The sequence below is a fragment of the Chaetodon trifascialis genome, chromosome 11 (assembly GCF_039877785.1).
Source record: "Chaetodon trifascialis isolate fChaTrf1 chromosome 11, fChaTrf1.hap1, whole genome shotgun sequence".
In the NCBI taxonomy this organism is placed as follows: Eukaryota; Metazoa; Chordata; class Actinopteri; order Chaetodontiformes; family Chaetodontidae; genus Chaetodon; species Chaetodon trifascialis.
In genome coordinates, this window is record NC_092066.1 from 18,347,453 (window position 1) to 18,364,209 (window position 16,757).

The 16,757-nt window shown below is 43.3% G+C and overlaps 2 protein-coding genes across 3 annotated transcripts in view; one reads left to right on the forward strand and one right to left on the reverse strand.

Moving 5' to 3' along the window:
* Positions 1 to 3,742: 3,742 nt before the first annotated feature.
* tmem125b (transmembrane protein 125b) lies at positions 3,743 to 5,705 on the reverse strand. Its single transcript, XM_070974796.1, has 2 exons — positions 5,146 to 5,705; positions 3,743 to 5,061 (listed from the first exon to the last, which is right to left on the reverse strand). The coding sequence occupies exon 2, from the start codon at positions 4,981 to 4,983 to the stop codon at positions 4,270 to 4,272; it is 714 nt and encodes a 237-aa protein (XP_070830897.1). The 5' UTR covers positions 4,984 to 5,061; positions 5,146 to 5,705; the 3' UTR covers positions 3,743 to 4,269.
* Positions 5,706 to 13,561: 7,856 nt separating this feature from the next.
* The window catches only part of LOC139339241 (low-density lipoprotein receptor-related protein 8-like), a 75,264-nt gene continuing 72,068 nt past the window's right edge, over positions 13,562 to 16,757 (forward strand). For both annotated transcript variants that reach the window (XM_070974770.1, XM_070974771.1), the window contains exons 1-2: positions 13,562 to 13,757; positions 14,432 to 14,548. In XM_070974770.1, coding sequence (XP_070830871.1) covers positions 13,691 to 13,757; positions 14,432 to 14,548 — 184 coding nt within the window. In that variant the 5' untranslated portion in view covers positions 13,562 to 13,690. The remainder of the gene's footprint in view (positions 13,758 to 14,431; positions 14,549 to 16,757) is intronic.

Here is a 16,757-nt window from a genome sequence, read left to right on the forward strand (position 1 = left end):
GTGCACTAATAATGAATGAGACCAAGGCCACATGCAATTATTTCACAGCTTTTCAACCTGCCCTCCTCTCAGCATCACAGCTCAGGGACCTGTTGATTGGTGGGAAGTGGCTTAAGAAAAAAAAGGTAATTTTAGGAGAGAAAAAAACCAGTGATGCAACATGAAGCCAGCTCCTACCTACACATACATACAGCGCGTAGACCGCGTGGATGTCATGTGATTACAGTGCCACTGTCTGGCCCCAGAGCACAGATGCAAGAGTTGTGACAATTTATCCAAATGCTGTCTTTGTTTGAAACTGTCAGTGAGGTTTCAGTTATCACTTTGTCTATTTTGAAAGAGTAAATGTAGAAGCAACATTATCACCTCACAATAATACTCACAATAAAGACACAAGGTAAAAAAAAACCAAACGTGTTTACCTTCAGCTCTGATTGGAATAGAGTGAAAAAGGAATTAGGAGGAGAAACCTAATAAAGTTACTCATTAACATCTCAGTCCTCAGGGCATGGTGCGGGAAGGCTGACATTATGGCCTGCAACCTTTGCCCAGCAAGTCTCTGTAGGTTTTCAGAAGGAGCTGAAGAGGAAGGCAAAAAGTCAAGTCGAGACAAACACCTGCTCTGCTGATTATCCTATTTCAAGCAGGTGAGACGTTTTAGATTTGTGTGTGTGTCTGTGTATGTGTTTGTTGCTGTTGAAGATTTGTGTGAATTGACAGGAGGATTATTATGTGTGCCTTGGTGATGTAGGTTAGACAGTGTTGGGTATGTTGTGGTCATATGACTATTGTTTGACTGAGACACTGCTACTGTGTGCTGGCCTGCATCATCAAATATGTTTTTACCCATTTTACCAATTGATTGTTGCCGCAAATGACAAATCGTCAGCCAAAATACGCTGCACAGAAACACTTTATATGTGCTGTCTGACTATTTGTGTAACGTATGTGTCTTCATGCTGTGTTTAAAGTCATTTAGTAAGCAGTTCAGGACTGTAATGATGAACATTGCTCAAGACCTGGCGAGTCAACTCCCTGATGTCATGTGACACTTTCTGTGTGCGAAACAGACAATTTACTCACAAAGTCAAAATATTAATGAGTCCTTTCCAGTGCCAAAAGAGAGGTGCTTATTGGCTGGTTAGCTCATGGATTACAGATTAATTTTTCTTCTTCTTTTTTTTTTAACTCTGTCATCCTGTAATTTGGAATGAAGAATGTCATCAGATGATGTTGAGAGCTTGCAATATTCTGCTCTGGAGGAGGTTCATCACTGATACTGCAGGGCTGTGATTCCCCAAAACAAAGGGTTGATGATAATGATGGAAATGATCATTTAATCAGGGTGATAACTAAAGCCCAATCAAATCATGACAACAAATGTGTTAAACTATGTAAACGGGGGATACAATCAAATCCTTTGCAAGGAAGTGCACAATTGACAATAAAGGGGAATTTGCATCTGTATTTAATGTAATATGTCTCCAAATTATGTCTCACCAATTAACTTCAAGCATGTTTTGAACACTCATTTAATGTTAATTTTCGGTGTCATCTTTGAAGTTTATTGATAGTCACAAGACATCGGTTAATAGTTTACTGGCCTTGAAATATGATGTCTCATCGGTGATATAAGCTGGTCTTAAAACAATACTGGCGATCCCATTAGTACTAAAACGGTGGTTCCCAACCAGAGATCACAGGGGGTGGGCACAATTTTATCTGCACTGAGGTTGTGAGGTTAACAAAATTATATTTGTACACATTAAATTTCTAAAATCCCAATAACACACCCAATCAGATAAGAACAAAAACCTACAACTGCTGTTTATTTTTGCAAATAAAAGTTTGTAATTAATCACTGTCTCCTCAGTGCATGTATGCAGGTAGGAGTTGGGGGTGGGGGGCCTAGCTTGTCTTGGACACAGGCAAGGGGGGCTTCAAGGAAAAAAGGTTGGGAACCACTGCATTAAAAGATCTAATGGTTACTGTGATTGTTCCTTCTCTCCACACTTTCTGCAAAAGATCCCCTTCAAATACAATACAAGAGATGAGGGGCAAATCATATTCTGAATTCTGTGTAAAAATGTATTTTAAAGCCTCAAGTTAGTCTTAGTGCAAATGTCCCTCTTTGTGTTTCCCTGCGTTTGTTAAGCTAAGGAAAAGTAACTCAAAAGGGAACCTTTGGTACCCCAGATTAAATAACATTTAAAAATATGTGCCTGATATGATTTGACTTCTTCGGTTTTCCCTTCAGGACACAGACATGGGTGGGTGGAGCTGCTGCCTCTTTGTGGTGTTTTGTCTTTGTGGAGCTTTTATCAGAGAAGCACATGCAGCTGCTATATTTGATGACGAAGGACACAGAGGCGCTCAGAGACACCTTCTGGTGGATGACGATGATCACTCAAACAGTAACAGCACTGGCAGTGAAGTGACAGGAAGTGAGTAACAAAGACACACTCTGCTGGCATTTTACATCATCTAACTATTTACAACCAGGTGTGTTTGAGGAACTTTGAACTTTATAGCGCTCACATCTACGGGAAGCTATCTGAAAGCACTTGTGTTGACCTCTCTCTCTCTCTCTTGACGTGTACATGCAATCATTTTTCTTCCCAGGGGCGTCTGACCAAGATGAGGGCTTAAAGCCTCTCGAGTGGTCCTATCTGGCTGCAGGACTGGGCACAGCCCTCACCATCTCCCTCTTCATCGTGATGGCTGTCAAGTTTCGCCTCTTCCATCGCTTCTTGGCCAGCTACAGACACTCCCTGCTCCAGGAGGTCGACGGCATCAGCCAGTATGGCCAGGAGGAGGCATCCTTCCCTAACAGTGTGATGGGCAGCATGGGAGTGACCGGAGGGACTGCAAGAGAAGCAGATGAGGATGATGATGGCTTCATTGAGGATAACTACATCCAGGCCAGTGAGAAGGACAGGGCAGAGAGAGAGAGAGAGGAGGAGATGGAGGAAGACAGCGACGATGAAATTCAGTTCACTATCGGGTGATTAGAGTAAAACCAAAATCAGCTGGTTTACAGCCAAGATGAAATGACACTATTGAAGATTTTGATTCCAAACCTTTCAAGCTGGTGACTCTTCAGAATCAATCACTACGTACTTGAGACCTCATGTCACACCTTGCACATGTCTATGAACTGTGGGTGGTTCCACCAAAAAACAGAGTTCCCCTCAAAAATTCTCATATTGTTTCATTTAAATAATAAGATAAATGTGAAAATTGAATGACACAGCTGCTTCAAACTGTCTTGAGCTGGACTTGAATGAGCACATTTAAATAGTATGATATGATGAAAGTCATAATTCAAATGTGTAAGCAGAAGTAAGCAGATTTTTTTCTGACAAATGTTACTGCTTGTCATTGAGTTCATTTGAGCACAGTATGCTGAGCACATCCCATCATGGCTGCAGGATAGCAGATTCAGCAAGGGGAAAAAGTAAAGTTTATCTGCACCCTGGATTATAGACCCTAAAAGTTTATTGGACTGAGACTAGAAACATTTTGAATGTACAGTCAGCACAGTCAAAACCCTATAAATACTGTGCGCCTTGTTGTGTGAGCTATTTTCCCAAAATAAGATCCAGTTAATCTAAATGTCGCACGTCAGATAATCTTCTCTTTTTTGTTATATGCACAGTATGAGTTGAGAAGCTGAAATTTCTTAATAACTGAATATATTGTGTGTCCATCCACCTGTAAGGTGTTGGAAGTTTTGATAGCACTGTCAATTCTTTAAAATGTTCACATTCAAGTTACTTGGTGGGTTGCTAACATTTTTTTGCTGTGAATCAACAACAAAGAAGTGAAACAGCTTGAAAAAACAAGTGAAGTTACAGATTTCAGCTTGTGTGAGAGGCAGGAACTGGAGTGTATTCATGCAAGGTATCAAAAGGATTTTAATGCATTTGTATGTATAGTCTGAAATCATTTTATTAGAAATGTACTTCATGAATAAATTCCGGTGTCACAGTCAGTCAGTCAGTCTTTCATTTCCTTTGCCAGCCTTGATCTTTGAGTCAGTGGTAGAGAAGCGTCAGGAGCGCAGAAAACATGTGCAGCACACTAATGTTTTGATTTGATGTGAACATGCAGGAGGTGTGTTCTCTGGATTGATCAAGCAGTCCCATTACAAACTATTTGCAGGTATTCTTTTGATGACGTTCAACAGCGAATTCATCTTTGCACTTCTGCTCCAAACGTTTTTCCTTTCATCCTTTTCCTCTGAGTGATTTTGCCTATGTAGTCCGTTCAGATCAGGCTGGTCCTGCTGGAGGAAGCCTCTCTCCTGGCCTGGCTCATCTGTTCTCCTGAGACACTGAACACCCTGACGGCTCGACTCCCCAGCCTCCTCGCTCTGCTCACTCTCATCATCCTCCTCCTCCTCTGCTCCCTTCTTCTTTTAAGGTAGATGAGCATGCTGTAGCCCACTACAGCGAGAGCCATGCCTGCCCCAGCAGCCATCAGCATCAGACTAGACACCAACATTTCCTTGCTGTCGTGACCTCGGCTGCCGATTGTGGCCATGCAGAGAAGCACCGCTCCGCAGAGCATCACAGCCAGCCCTACAGCTAAGATAAGTGCTGGGTCAGCCCTCCCGCCGCTCTTCAGCTGGTCGATTCGACGTCGGCTACGCACACAGTTCATGTCCTGGATGGCAGAGCTGAGAAGCTGCTTGAGCAGAACAGCCAGGGCCAAGAGGCAGAGCGTGGTGCCCACCCCAAGGCGCCACTCCCCGGACAGGCTGGTGGTGGTGGAGAGGAGGCCCACACCACTGAAGCCCAGTCCCAGTATGAGGGCCACTGAGGCACAGTAGCACAACAGGGAGCGGCGCGGCTGTCTGAACCACCACAGCTCCACTTGATCTTCCAGGACACGCCGCTGCACTCGGGTGGGGTCCAGATAGAGACCTGGGGGGTGATGGATGGTGTGGCGGGGCTGGTAGACGGTCTGCATCTCAGGCATGGCAGTGGTTGCAGCTCAGCCAGTCCAAAACAAGACGCCTTGTGAGATTGTGCAGAATGTGGTTGGAAGAATGCAGCCCTGTAACGTGATTTTAACAGTTACTGTTCCATTTACCACAACAACACGAGCTTCACCTCAACTTCTGTTGAAACAGTTACTCACTTGGTGTTAGATGATTATTGTGCTGCGCTCCATCTGTCTGCATCCCATCACACAGCCTTCGTCAAAGCATATCAGTGGTTGGTTGGGAAGATCTTTCTTTCTTCTTTGAAGAGTTTCTCAGTGGTCAAGCTGTAAATGTTCCCTCGCTCAAGATGCTCTCAGCTCCTCTCAGTGTAGATGATAGAAGTATCCTAACTTCGCGCTGGAGGCAGAAAAACAGACCCAACCAGAGAGAAGCAGGGACTTCCACTGTGCAATACTCACTGTCAGTAGAGAAGTCATGATGATGTCCTTGCAGCGTGTTGTGTACGTAGCCCATCCACATGCCTGCTCATGGTCACCACAGTTACTGTACTAGCATCACAGATTGGTAATCTGTTCCCTCTTCACAATCTCTACCCCAGTGCCAGGCAGGACAGAGCCCCCACCTCCTCCTCCTCTTATCATACAGGAACACCATCTTGTCTGGTTAAGCGGAAAAAAGACGGGTCACAATGGCAGTGTTGGATCATGGTTTGGACAGAGATTGGCGACATTGTCCACCGGGCCTCCACACAGACAATGGGCCCGATGAACACAATGACTGTGCTGGAGGAGGCGGGCCGTGGTGTGTGTGAGCCGTGGAGGGGTGTTGCGTTGCTGTTGTGGAGGGCTGAGTGATGTCAGTGTGTACTGATAATGGTGTTTCTGTGATCCTAAGGATAGCGTCATTCACACACTGTGCTGAGCGTTTTAGGCCACAGTGAATGCTGTCTCTCCTCTGACAGACGCTCGCAGACCCCAGCCTGCTGATCTGAGTCAAAGTGCTGGGAAATACACATCACGTGGAGATGTACATGAACATTGATACTGCTCTCGTAGCTATCTATCAATTATGACGCTGCAGACAGGAGGTGGCTAGTTTAGTGTGGAATAGACAGTGGAAACAGCTAGCCTGGCTCTGTCCAGAGGCAAAAAAAAGTAGCGGTTTTACAGGTGACGAAGTGCCACAATATTTCTTGACATCCACTGTAAACTCCAGGAAGTCACTCTGCCAAGCTAAAGAATTGTTGAGATACGTTAGCATTGCTGAACTTTAGAGGTCTTGTTGGGCAGGTTTTTAACCTTTGGACAGAGCCAGGCTGGCTGATTCCAGCTAAAGCTCCCCTGAGGCAAATACATGCTATTAAGAGGCTGATAAAATAAACTGGCATCATTTAGATTTTTATAGTTTCTTTTAATTGACTGTCCTGGGTGTTCAGACTAAAATGTTTTTGAGAAGATGTAAAAGAAACATGCAGCAGCCATGACTTGAATTTTCATTCGGGGGAGAGGAGGTAGAGGTGTTCAGCACATACATCTTTAACACCTAATCCTCATGTCTCATGAGTCTAATGAACCATTTGTATCTGTGAATGAATGAATCTGTAGCTTTTAGCAGTGGCGTTCCCCTCACTTGTGACTGAAAACATAGCTTTATTACAGCTGATATTATAGAGTTTGTTACTTTCCCATTAAAAGTTTACTGAAAAACCTTAAAAGCCACAGCTACAGCAATTCTTGTAACATTATAAACGTGTTGTTTGAGGCTATTTTATATAATAATAACTGAATTAAAGCAACTAATATATTCCACAATGTTCACTTGGTTATTATTATTTTTTTCATATCATTAATTGCTTTATTTTGAAATACTCACCGTTCCTCTCATTTTGGACACTTCACTTCCTGCCCCTGAGTTTCCCCTGTGTGATGCCATGTGATGTGGTCATTAGTTTCACCTGTCCCTCATCATGCTTCTCTCTCAGGTGTGTGTGTGTGTGTGTGTGTGTGCGTGCGTGCGTGCGTGCGTGTGTGTGTGTGTGTGTCTGTCTGTCTGTCTGTCTGTCTGTTCCCTGTCAGTGCCAGGTTGTCTTTGTACCATGTGTTAAACGATCAGCCTTTTTTTTCTCCTTGTGTTCAAGTCTCCTGGTGTTTTGGGGTCTTTGTCTTGTCTGTTTATTGGATTTTTGACTCCTGTCTGCTCTGTGTCTACCTGTTTGAACTGCTGTCTCTGGATTTGCCTGCCTCACCCTCCCGTAAGCTTTTGTATCTTTTTTATGTGAATAAAATCACTAATAACTATAATACCACTTTGTTATTTTGCGTCATGGACAGATCTATATATACAGTAAATATATAATTTCCTCTGAAAAAGCCTGATCATGCACGCTCAAGGACTTCATTTATTACAATGACTAGAATTATTGAATTCTGATTGGCTCGGGGGTTCTGTTTGATCAATCTGGCCAATTATTTAAGTCAGAGTGCGGCTTCATTTTATGGTAAGGAGAATATGTGAATCTAAAGGAGACACTCACTGGTGTGTCTCCAGTTAATCTGATTCAACCACAAGGTGGCAACATATGACCATGTTACTCTGGCCATTCATACTGTACAATTGCTCCAATCGAGACACAAGGCAGGATTTTTATTTTTATTTTTTTCCAGTAATAACCCTTATTATATTACTCATTGTTATTGGTTTGGCTTCTTTCTGAACAGCTGGTAAAAGTGTGTGTTTATCTGTTTGTTAGCCTTGTGATAGAATGACCTGTCATTTACTTGCTGCCTTCTGGGAGACTACAGGGTGCAACAGGTGCTGATAAAACTTGATGTAGAAAATTGATGGATAAATGTGGGAACAGATTACATATTATAAACACTTTTTTTTTTTTTTTTTAGAACAGCATGAACAGAATGTGTCAAAAACATGTAGACTACACAAAGACAAGACTATGTTTTGGGCAAAACATCAACTCTATTAATTCAAATAGACACTGATGGATAAAATAAGCAGTGTTTGTTTTTTCATAAATGCTACTTGTCCCATTTACCATACAAATACATCAACAGTATATTAATGAGCAGTATCTGTGCAAAGTGTGTGGTGTTGTTCAAGAAGATCAACCTGTAGAGGGCAGCAGCCCCCCATCTTGGACAGCAGCTCACAGGGAGCCCATGCAAAACTGCTGTAAGGGGTTGTACTGTAGATGCAAAGGTAGAATAAGATCTTTTACTTCAGTAAAAGCAGTGCTAGCACAATGTAAAAATAGTCCATTGCAAGAGAAAATCCTAATTAAAAATACAGAAGTATTAATATTTAAATGTAGCTGAAGTAGCAGTTTAGGTTTTCTGTTGCAGCTGTTTGAGGTGGAGCTAATTGTAATTTATGTACTGTTGGGTAGTCTCACCTATGTTGATGCATCATACTTATATATCGTCTACTCATAAGACGTGCAATATTTCCCTCGGAAATGTAGAGGAATAAAATGTTGCACATGGAAATATCCAAGTGGTACAAGTACTTCAAAACTATACCTACAGTACATGAGTCGATGACCTTACATTCCATCTCTGCCTGCATGTTCAGATGGATGTTGATGCACAGCAATCGAGTGACTGAATAAGGTCCTGTGGTCTATTTACATTTCCATCATAAGAAAATTACCTCATGTAACTTTGTGCAATTTTCTTATATTTTAACGCTATATATCACATATATTGCGTCTAATACATATAAATAAGTTTAGATGCATCTTTCTTATCATATAAGCAGAACTTCCACACAAACCTACTTAAAGTTTTCACATTTAGTTTTAAACTGTGCTGGCTGTGTGTAGGAAGGATAAAATCCTGCTTTGAGCCTTAAAAAGTAATAGTTGGTTTTGGTTCAGATTAAGGTTAGGGGCAGGAGGAGTGTAGAGCAGAGACAGCAGCCTCCACAGACCTGCAGCAGTATGCTGTCTGACAAACTGGTGTCCAAGAATGTGCCGCAGAGAGATTTGTATGAACAGTTTCTCATTCTGGCCCAACACTCCTGCAGCTGATTTCACTGACAGGTGCAACATCAACCAGAGAGGATGAACTAATCTCACGGTTGCAGACCACTGGGTTAGACAAACAGAGCTTGTGACCAGAGCATTGCTGTTCCAGTTTCCCATCAACCGGCTGGTCAGAGGAAGTAAACGTGGCTCTCTCACCTCGACAGCAGCTGTTGAAGTGTTCTTGAGCAAGGCACTAAAACCTAGCTGCATAAGTGTTTGGAGGCCCAGAGGATACACTGTAAGTGAACCATGAAGCCCACTGATGCTAGTTTCTGCAGCTGTGTGAATACAGAGCAGAGAACGGCTGGAAGAAACAGTATGCACGCACAGCAAATGTCCCCTAAAGGTTAATTAAATAAGAAACATGGCCCGAGCAGGAGTCACACTATTTACTGAAATGCTGCTCACATGCAAGAGGAACTGCAGATTTCCATGATGGCTGTGACTGTATGTGAGGATGATGGAAGCCTCTCTTGAATCCACAATGTTGAGAAAATGTGGCACATCATCCAGACTGGCTGCTGTGACAAATGAAAAGGATCTGCTGCCAAATTTGAAGGCCAGGTGACACTCTAGGCAAACAGACAAACCTTAGCAAACTTTTCAAATTATGAACCCCTGCACAGAGTTTAACCAGATGTCCCTCAGGCAGAGACAGATGTGTAATGAAGTGACTCTCGGTAACGGCGTTGATCTCATATCAGTCTGTCCAAAGGCTTGAGGAATGAGGGATTTGATGTTTACTCTGCAGAATAATGCAAGAAGTGTTTTCCAGTATACATCTGCAATGTGTCATTTTGTGGGGAAGTATGTGGTTATTGCAGTACATGTCACACAAGCCTCTGCTCAGCAATAGAATCACCTCTTCAACTACTGCTCGATGGGACATATTGGGCACTGAGTTAACGGTGGCTGTGAAAACTCAGAATGAAGTATATCACCCAGTCAGGACAGACTGCCATGAAATGTTGCACTGACATTCGCGGACCCCAGAAGATGAATCCTACTGACTTTGGTGATCCCCAGACTTCTCCTCTTGTGCCACTGGCAGCTTGGCATGAGGCTTTGAGCGAAATCTTAGTGGACAGATTGCCATGAAAACTGGTACAGGTGCTTATGTTCCCCTCTGGATTAACTGTAATAACTTTAATGGTCCTCTGACTTTTCATCATCAAGTCAAAAATTCCATATTTCATGACCAAATACCTGCAAAACCTATGACATTCCCATCAGCCTCAACTATGAATATAGCAATATTTCCTGCTAAGAAATGTGCACGTTGTAGCATGTAGCTCGAGGCACCATTGCCTCTCAAAGCTGCTGGTGTGGCTGTAGACTTGTGGTCTTGTTATTGCACTTTTAACTTGAAACAAATGTAAAAGTCTGTTTCCTTGAGAGGGTCAAGGTTTCCAACCTATGGAAACAACTTTAACTTAATTTTTTTCTTTCTTTTTGTCTCTTGTAGATCTTGCAACAGTGGCTTATATCGTCACAGCAGGGACAAAACATACAGGTCACAGGATGTTTGACGGTGGACAATAGTGGGCAGGACGCTGAAGCCAGAGCAGGCAAGGCGCCGTGGCCTGTGTTAGGTATGCAAAATCTGCTCTCTAGTATTTTCCTAGTTCAGTTGATTGACAATCTCTCTCTCAGATATGCCCTGCCTCCTCCTTAATCCTCAGTGTGCTAAAAGCATTTTCATTTAGTCATGACTCACTCCTCACAGAAAATTGACCGTAAATTCAATTTAGTCTGTGTTATCTCTGATGGGTGAGAATCAGATTTGCAACTAAACCAAAAACATTTCTTGGGCTACATCAATATGCATCACTTGAATATATACTTGAGCGAGCCAGATGGACACGGATGATAACACGTACTGCACTTTACATGCTATAATTATCTTTCAAAGTATAAAACCCACAGTATGTGGCCTATTTCTCTGAGCATCTGGTCCTGTCCATCTTATATAATAAGCCTGTATTGCATGATGGGGATCACAGAAATGAAAACTAAGAACTCCAAAGTCATTTTCTTGTCAAATTGCAGTATTGATGGTTATATCTTGCAGGGACACGGAGTTTTCCAGAAAATTAGGCTGCTGTTTGTGTTGGGATTTCTTCCTGTACAGCTAAAGACCCTGGTCACAGCTCAGAATCAGAATTTGTTACGGGCACGTCTGGAACCAGCTAATATCACATTGGCTCATGTTGCTTACTTATTTTCAGACAATAATTCCTGTAACAGATTTGAACACCTGTTCAACAGCCCCTTTCAGTCTGCTCCTGCTGCCTGTCTTGCTGGATGGCTGCCATGAAACCATGACAACAGGCCCCAGCTATCATGATTTTCTCCTCGGTGCCATGACTTTATTGACTGCATACAATTGTGTCTGCTATAATGCCCACATGTGTGCCAGTGTCTGCTTGTGTATTAACTATATGTTGAGGTTGGGAGGGGGATTAAGTTATCCTTCAGCTTATCTCCATCAAAATGACTGATTATGTTGTCAGCAGTGGTCGCGGCCTAGATTTGAAAGACAGCCTTGTTTGCTCTGGCTGGAAGCCACTAGACCTTGTAAATACTACTGATGCACTTTCATCTGCAGACGAGTATTACCTCATTGTGTTTAGTAAGAGCAATAACGCTGCAGTTTGGTTAATGAAAGAGGTACAGGGGGCCTTTTCCTGTTGCTGCTGCCTGTGAGAAACCGTATAGCCTGCGGTTCACCTTAGCATTCGCATAATTTGCATATAGATGAGATCATATCACATTATTGCATTGGGGCAATATTAATAATGGGGCTGTTGAACAGGATTCAGTACTGTACAAGAGAGTTGTGTAGATGCTGAAACAGGTGGAGTACAGAGATGTGACGTCTGCCTCACTGAGAGCATCTTTCTCCTTCTCTTCATCAGCCATACTTTCTTTCTCTTGTTTACATTTCTGAAAGATTTCACAATATGTTGTCTGGGTAGATCCACTGCCACAATCCTGAGTGGGCTTCTGGCTACTTCATAAAGCTTTTCTAAACTACTCCCCCCCAAAACTGAACACAAAAACACCACAGGGACACAAAATTGCTTGACCTCCCAATCCGCTCCTATCAGCTCCTGCTAGTCCCATCACTGTACCACTTTTACAGGTCTGTCATGCTCTAAAATTGATTTCACTGACTCGGTGGGTGTGACATGGACAGCTCAAGACCCCCTCTCTGTTTTTCTCACCCTCACACACCCACATAGAAAGACAGCTGTGCACTCAATAAATGCTCGTGTTAATAGTGCATTGACTTTGTTGTGTTCATAATATGGATGTCATATATGTGTGTGTGTGTGTGTGTGTGTGTGTGTGTGTGTGTGTGTGTGTGTGTGTGTGTGCGTGCGTGTGTGTGTGTGTGTGTGTGTGTGTAGAGAGAGAGAGAGAAGATTCAGGCCTTCACCATCATCACAGCTTTGAATGGTGCTGTTTGATGAGGGCTGCGGATGTATGTTTACATGGTTTTTATAATTTCTCAAGTCCCTGCACACCCACAGTCCACCCACACAGATTTTTCATTGTAGACATATTGACAAGTCACAGTAGGACACAGACGTAAATAATACAATTACTGATGGCTGAATTCCATTTAGAGATGTCTGTTTCAGGGTCCTGGTGTTGTGCATACTGACTCACTGCCACAGAGCCATTGTTAGTGTTATCAGAAACACCTGTGCTTTTTGGTTTTTTACTGTCAAAAAAGCCCTTTTAGACCTTTTCTTAAGACTGTGTGAAGTGTACAAACAGTGCTTCGCTGACAGCTCCCTCACTGCCCTCTTAGTTTTGCTGCACCTGGGTGTGATAAATTACACCTTAAGTTGTAGTAAGTTTAGTGACGTATAATTCCCAACTTCAACCTGACCTGAGGTCGAATCAGCCAAGGTACTTAAAAACACCTGTGTGGTAAGGAAGGGCGTGATGTCTGACTGTCTGTACACATGATTTTACAGTCAATTTAAGAAATAATCCTAATATATAAAGATTTGAGTTCATTGGAGAATTAAATGAGACAATATGGCAATGTCAGGGTCATTTTATACCCAGAACTGATCATTGCTGAATTTAAAGAAACAAAAACCAATATTTAAGTTTGTAATTAATAATTGAGATAAAAATTGAGATTTGGGGATTTTTTTCTTAAGGCACTGGTCAGATCAGCCTGGCACATGTTCTTTCCCATACTGACAAACCTGGCCCTAGCACTTACTATGTGTAATATTTGTAATATATTTTTCTGTTCTATTCTTGGCTGAAAGTGCACATTTAGTCGATGTTATTGTACTGATGAAAAGCTTCAGAACAGCGAGTACATGCACCTTGATTTGTCAACTACGTCCAATGTCAATAGTAAAATTTAAGTCCCAAAAACAAGATGAAAACATCCTGATGGAATTAAAGGGACATGAAATACTACAAATGCTCCCTGTCCTCCCCTCCGCTCCGCTCTTCTACCCGCCCCGCGCGCTGACGTCACGCCCCGGGCAGCCAGTGAGGCGGAGGGAGGGGGTGTGTGAGGCCGAGGGAGGGGGTGTGTGAGGCGGAGCGAGGGGCCAGTCTCACGGCGGAGAGGCAGGCACCACCGTCGCAGCAGCGCTACAACACCAGCGGCTCTCGGGCTTTTGTTTTGTGGATGTGAATGAGCTCCATCACCTCCCTCAGAAATGTGGACGGATTTACGGACACTGCTACTTTTTCACTCGTTAGTCCTGAGGCTTCATTTCTTGGAAGGTCAGTAAGGTGTTTCCCTTTGCATGTGACACTGGACGTGAAATAAAAATATATAAACCGTGTGTGTGTGTGTGTGTGTGCGTGTGTGTGTGTGTGTGTGTGTGTGTGTGTGTGTGTGTGTGTGTGTGTGTGTGTGTGTGTGTGTGTGTGTGTGATGGGCTGTGGAGGTGACAGACTGGAAGCGGTACTCTCTCAGAGCTTTTGATACCAAGCGAGAGAAAGATGAGGAGCACTTTTGTCCTGTTTCGTTGTAATGATGCGCTGTGTGGTGTCTGTGGCGCTCCGTGTGCGGACGCCTCTGCGCGTCTGTCATGTGTGTCCCGGCTGTGAGCATCCATACTGCATCAGAGGTAATGGGCTAGCTGTAGTAGCCCAGACTGAATCTTTGTCTGCATGTTGTGCAGAATTGTGTCCGGCAGACACGGGGCCTCTTGGGCTGCTTTTCCCACCACACTTTTTTTTAATCATGCTCCTTGAAGTAGATCAATAAGTGAAAGGAAACGCAGACCATGACGCTTCCAGCGCCTCAGCCAATTGACCCGAATGAATGCTGAATATCAATTAGGCATTCATTTGCAAATGACAGTTGAACTACAAGCGCTTACTACTCCGCTGTATCCGTTCGTTGTTGATCCATCTGGACGCTGTTCTCCCCCTCTTGTTTTGTTTTCCAGCAACGGATGAGTGTGAGGATGGACAGTTCCAGTGCAACAACAAAAGGTGTATACCGACCATCTGGAGGTGCGACGACGATGACGACTGCTCAGACAACAGTGATGAAGAGAACTGTCGTAAGTGTTAAAATCAGTGGAGGCGCTGAGACAAACAGGCTCCGTCAACTGTGATGAAGACCTGTGGTGATGAAGGTGTTATGCAAATATCATAATGCATAGGAGTAACCTGTTACAGCAAGAATTAAAGAAGCACAAACTGATGTAAACACTGAATTATTAGGTCACTACAACTCCTCCCTTCCTTCCCACCCACCCAGAACAATGTGTGAAAACGGGCACTAAAGCATGAAAGCAGCCCACTGTATTCTTATGGTCTAACATCGTCCATTGAGTTGCGTTTTAAAGCATGAAAAATGTTCCAAAAGTTAAAAAACTAATTAGATTTATATCATTAATATTACCAAGAGGCAGCACCTGGAACTGCTCCCATCCGCCATCCATTAGAGCTTGACTTAATGGTCTGTTCATGACTGGAATGTGTATTGAAGCTCCGCTATCTTAATGAGCTGTAACAGTTATGAACCAGAAAGTGCACACATATCTCCCGCAGGTCTCTGTCCTTCCATCATTTCTTATTATTTTAATGGTGGATTTGCTATTCTATTAGGATTGTATCTGTTTTTTAGGTGCCTTATTTTTAGGGAGACATAAAAGCTTCCAGAGTTTACAAAGAAGCACAAATAAAATCATGTTCTGAGTGGGGATTAGGCCTGTGTGTGTGTGTGTGTGTGTGTGTGTGTGTGTGTGTGTGTGTGTGTGTGTGTGTGTGTATGTGTGTGTGCCTCAGGCCCAGACAGTGCAGGTGATTTCATCGCTACTACACCTAAATATAGAAAGCTCAAGCATTTTTTTTTAATTAGGGTTGATTGGGTGGAACCATTTTCCAATCTTCAGATAAAAGGCCGTCCAGCCGTGAGACAGATTGCGTGGGGCATCGGTCTGCTGCACAAAGCTGTGACAGGTATCTCGGATGTGTTGTTCTGCGCAGAAATAATAGAATTCCAGTTTCCTTTCTGACTGCGAGCCAGTGGCCTATATTTTGGGAGAGCGCTTGCGCTGAAACCAGTGAAGTTGTGCCAAAGCTGAATCCAAGCCCTGCATGTTTGCCGTGCAGCTATGTTCTTTTGTGTCTGGGTTAATTGTGGCTCGGGAGGAATTCTTGCACCTCCCCACGCATGCATACATACATACTCTGTATTTCTCCACATACCCCTTTCTGGCTTTGTTTGCTTCTGCCTCACAAACTCCCCCACACAGAGACCTGTTGTATACAACCACCTCACGGCTCCTCTGTTGGCCTTGAGGTGTAACCGCTGTTGCCCAGTCTCTGAGTCCTCGGGCATGCCAGAGAAAGCCGGTCATTGGGAGCGTCTTTGCTCCTAAAACATTCACGTACCACTACTTCTCACACACACGCACAAACCCGTGATGTTTGAAGAAAATCATTATTCTGTCAGGCTTTATTTCCACTGTATTTCTTTTATGAATGAAACAGGAAATTGTCAGTGAGGCTTTATTACCCTGGGTGTTTTTTTTTCCATCAGCCAGAGCTTCAGACACATTAGGTATGAGGGAAAACACTTCTCCTGAAAGCCTACTAATGTCAGCACACCATTTGATGACTTTGACAGCAGCATTACTTGCCATTATATTGGAGAGTGGCCTTCACTGTGTCCATTTCCTTTTCTTGTGTGTGTTTTGCTGTATTCTGCGTGGGCAGGCGGATGAGGCTGGGCGGCCTGCACAGACTCTGATTCCTCTCTTCACTGGCATCCTCGCTGTGTTGGCCGAGGATCGTAGTTGTTCAACTTTTACGCTGTTTGATTTGGAGAAGGCTGGCTCACTGTGCAGCGCTGGCAATATTTAATTAATGTGTTGCTATTAAAATCGTTCTCATGGGTCACTTCTGTAAACTTCTTTTCTAATCCTACATCTGAGGACACAGACAGACATAGGAATAGTCAGTGTAGGGCAGTGAAGTGTAAACCTGTACAACATATGCTGCACAGGGGGAGAGCGCTGTGAGGATTTAGCGTGTACACGCAGCAAATCCCGTGCAAGAATTAAATAGTCAGTTTCTTGTTGACTATGAAGTGGATGCCTTTTTAAATTAAGTTTCTGAGCGCTTGAACGGATGGTCTCACTTTTTATTCTATTTGTACTCACAATATGTTCTTTTGCAACACAATGCCAAGCCCAGAAATCCAGTGACTGAATGTGGGCAACAGACCATAGGTATGAAATATGCTGACAGGAAGAAACCTTT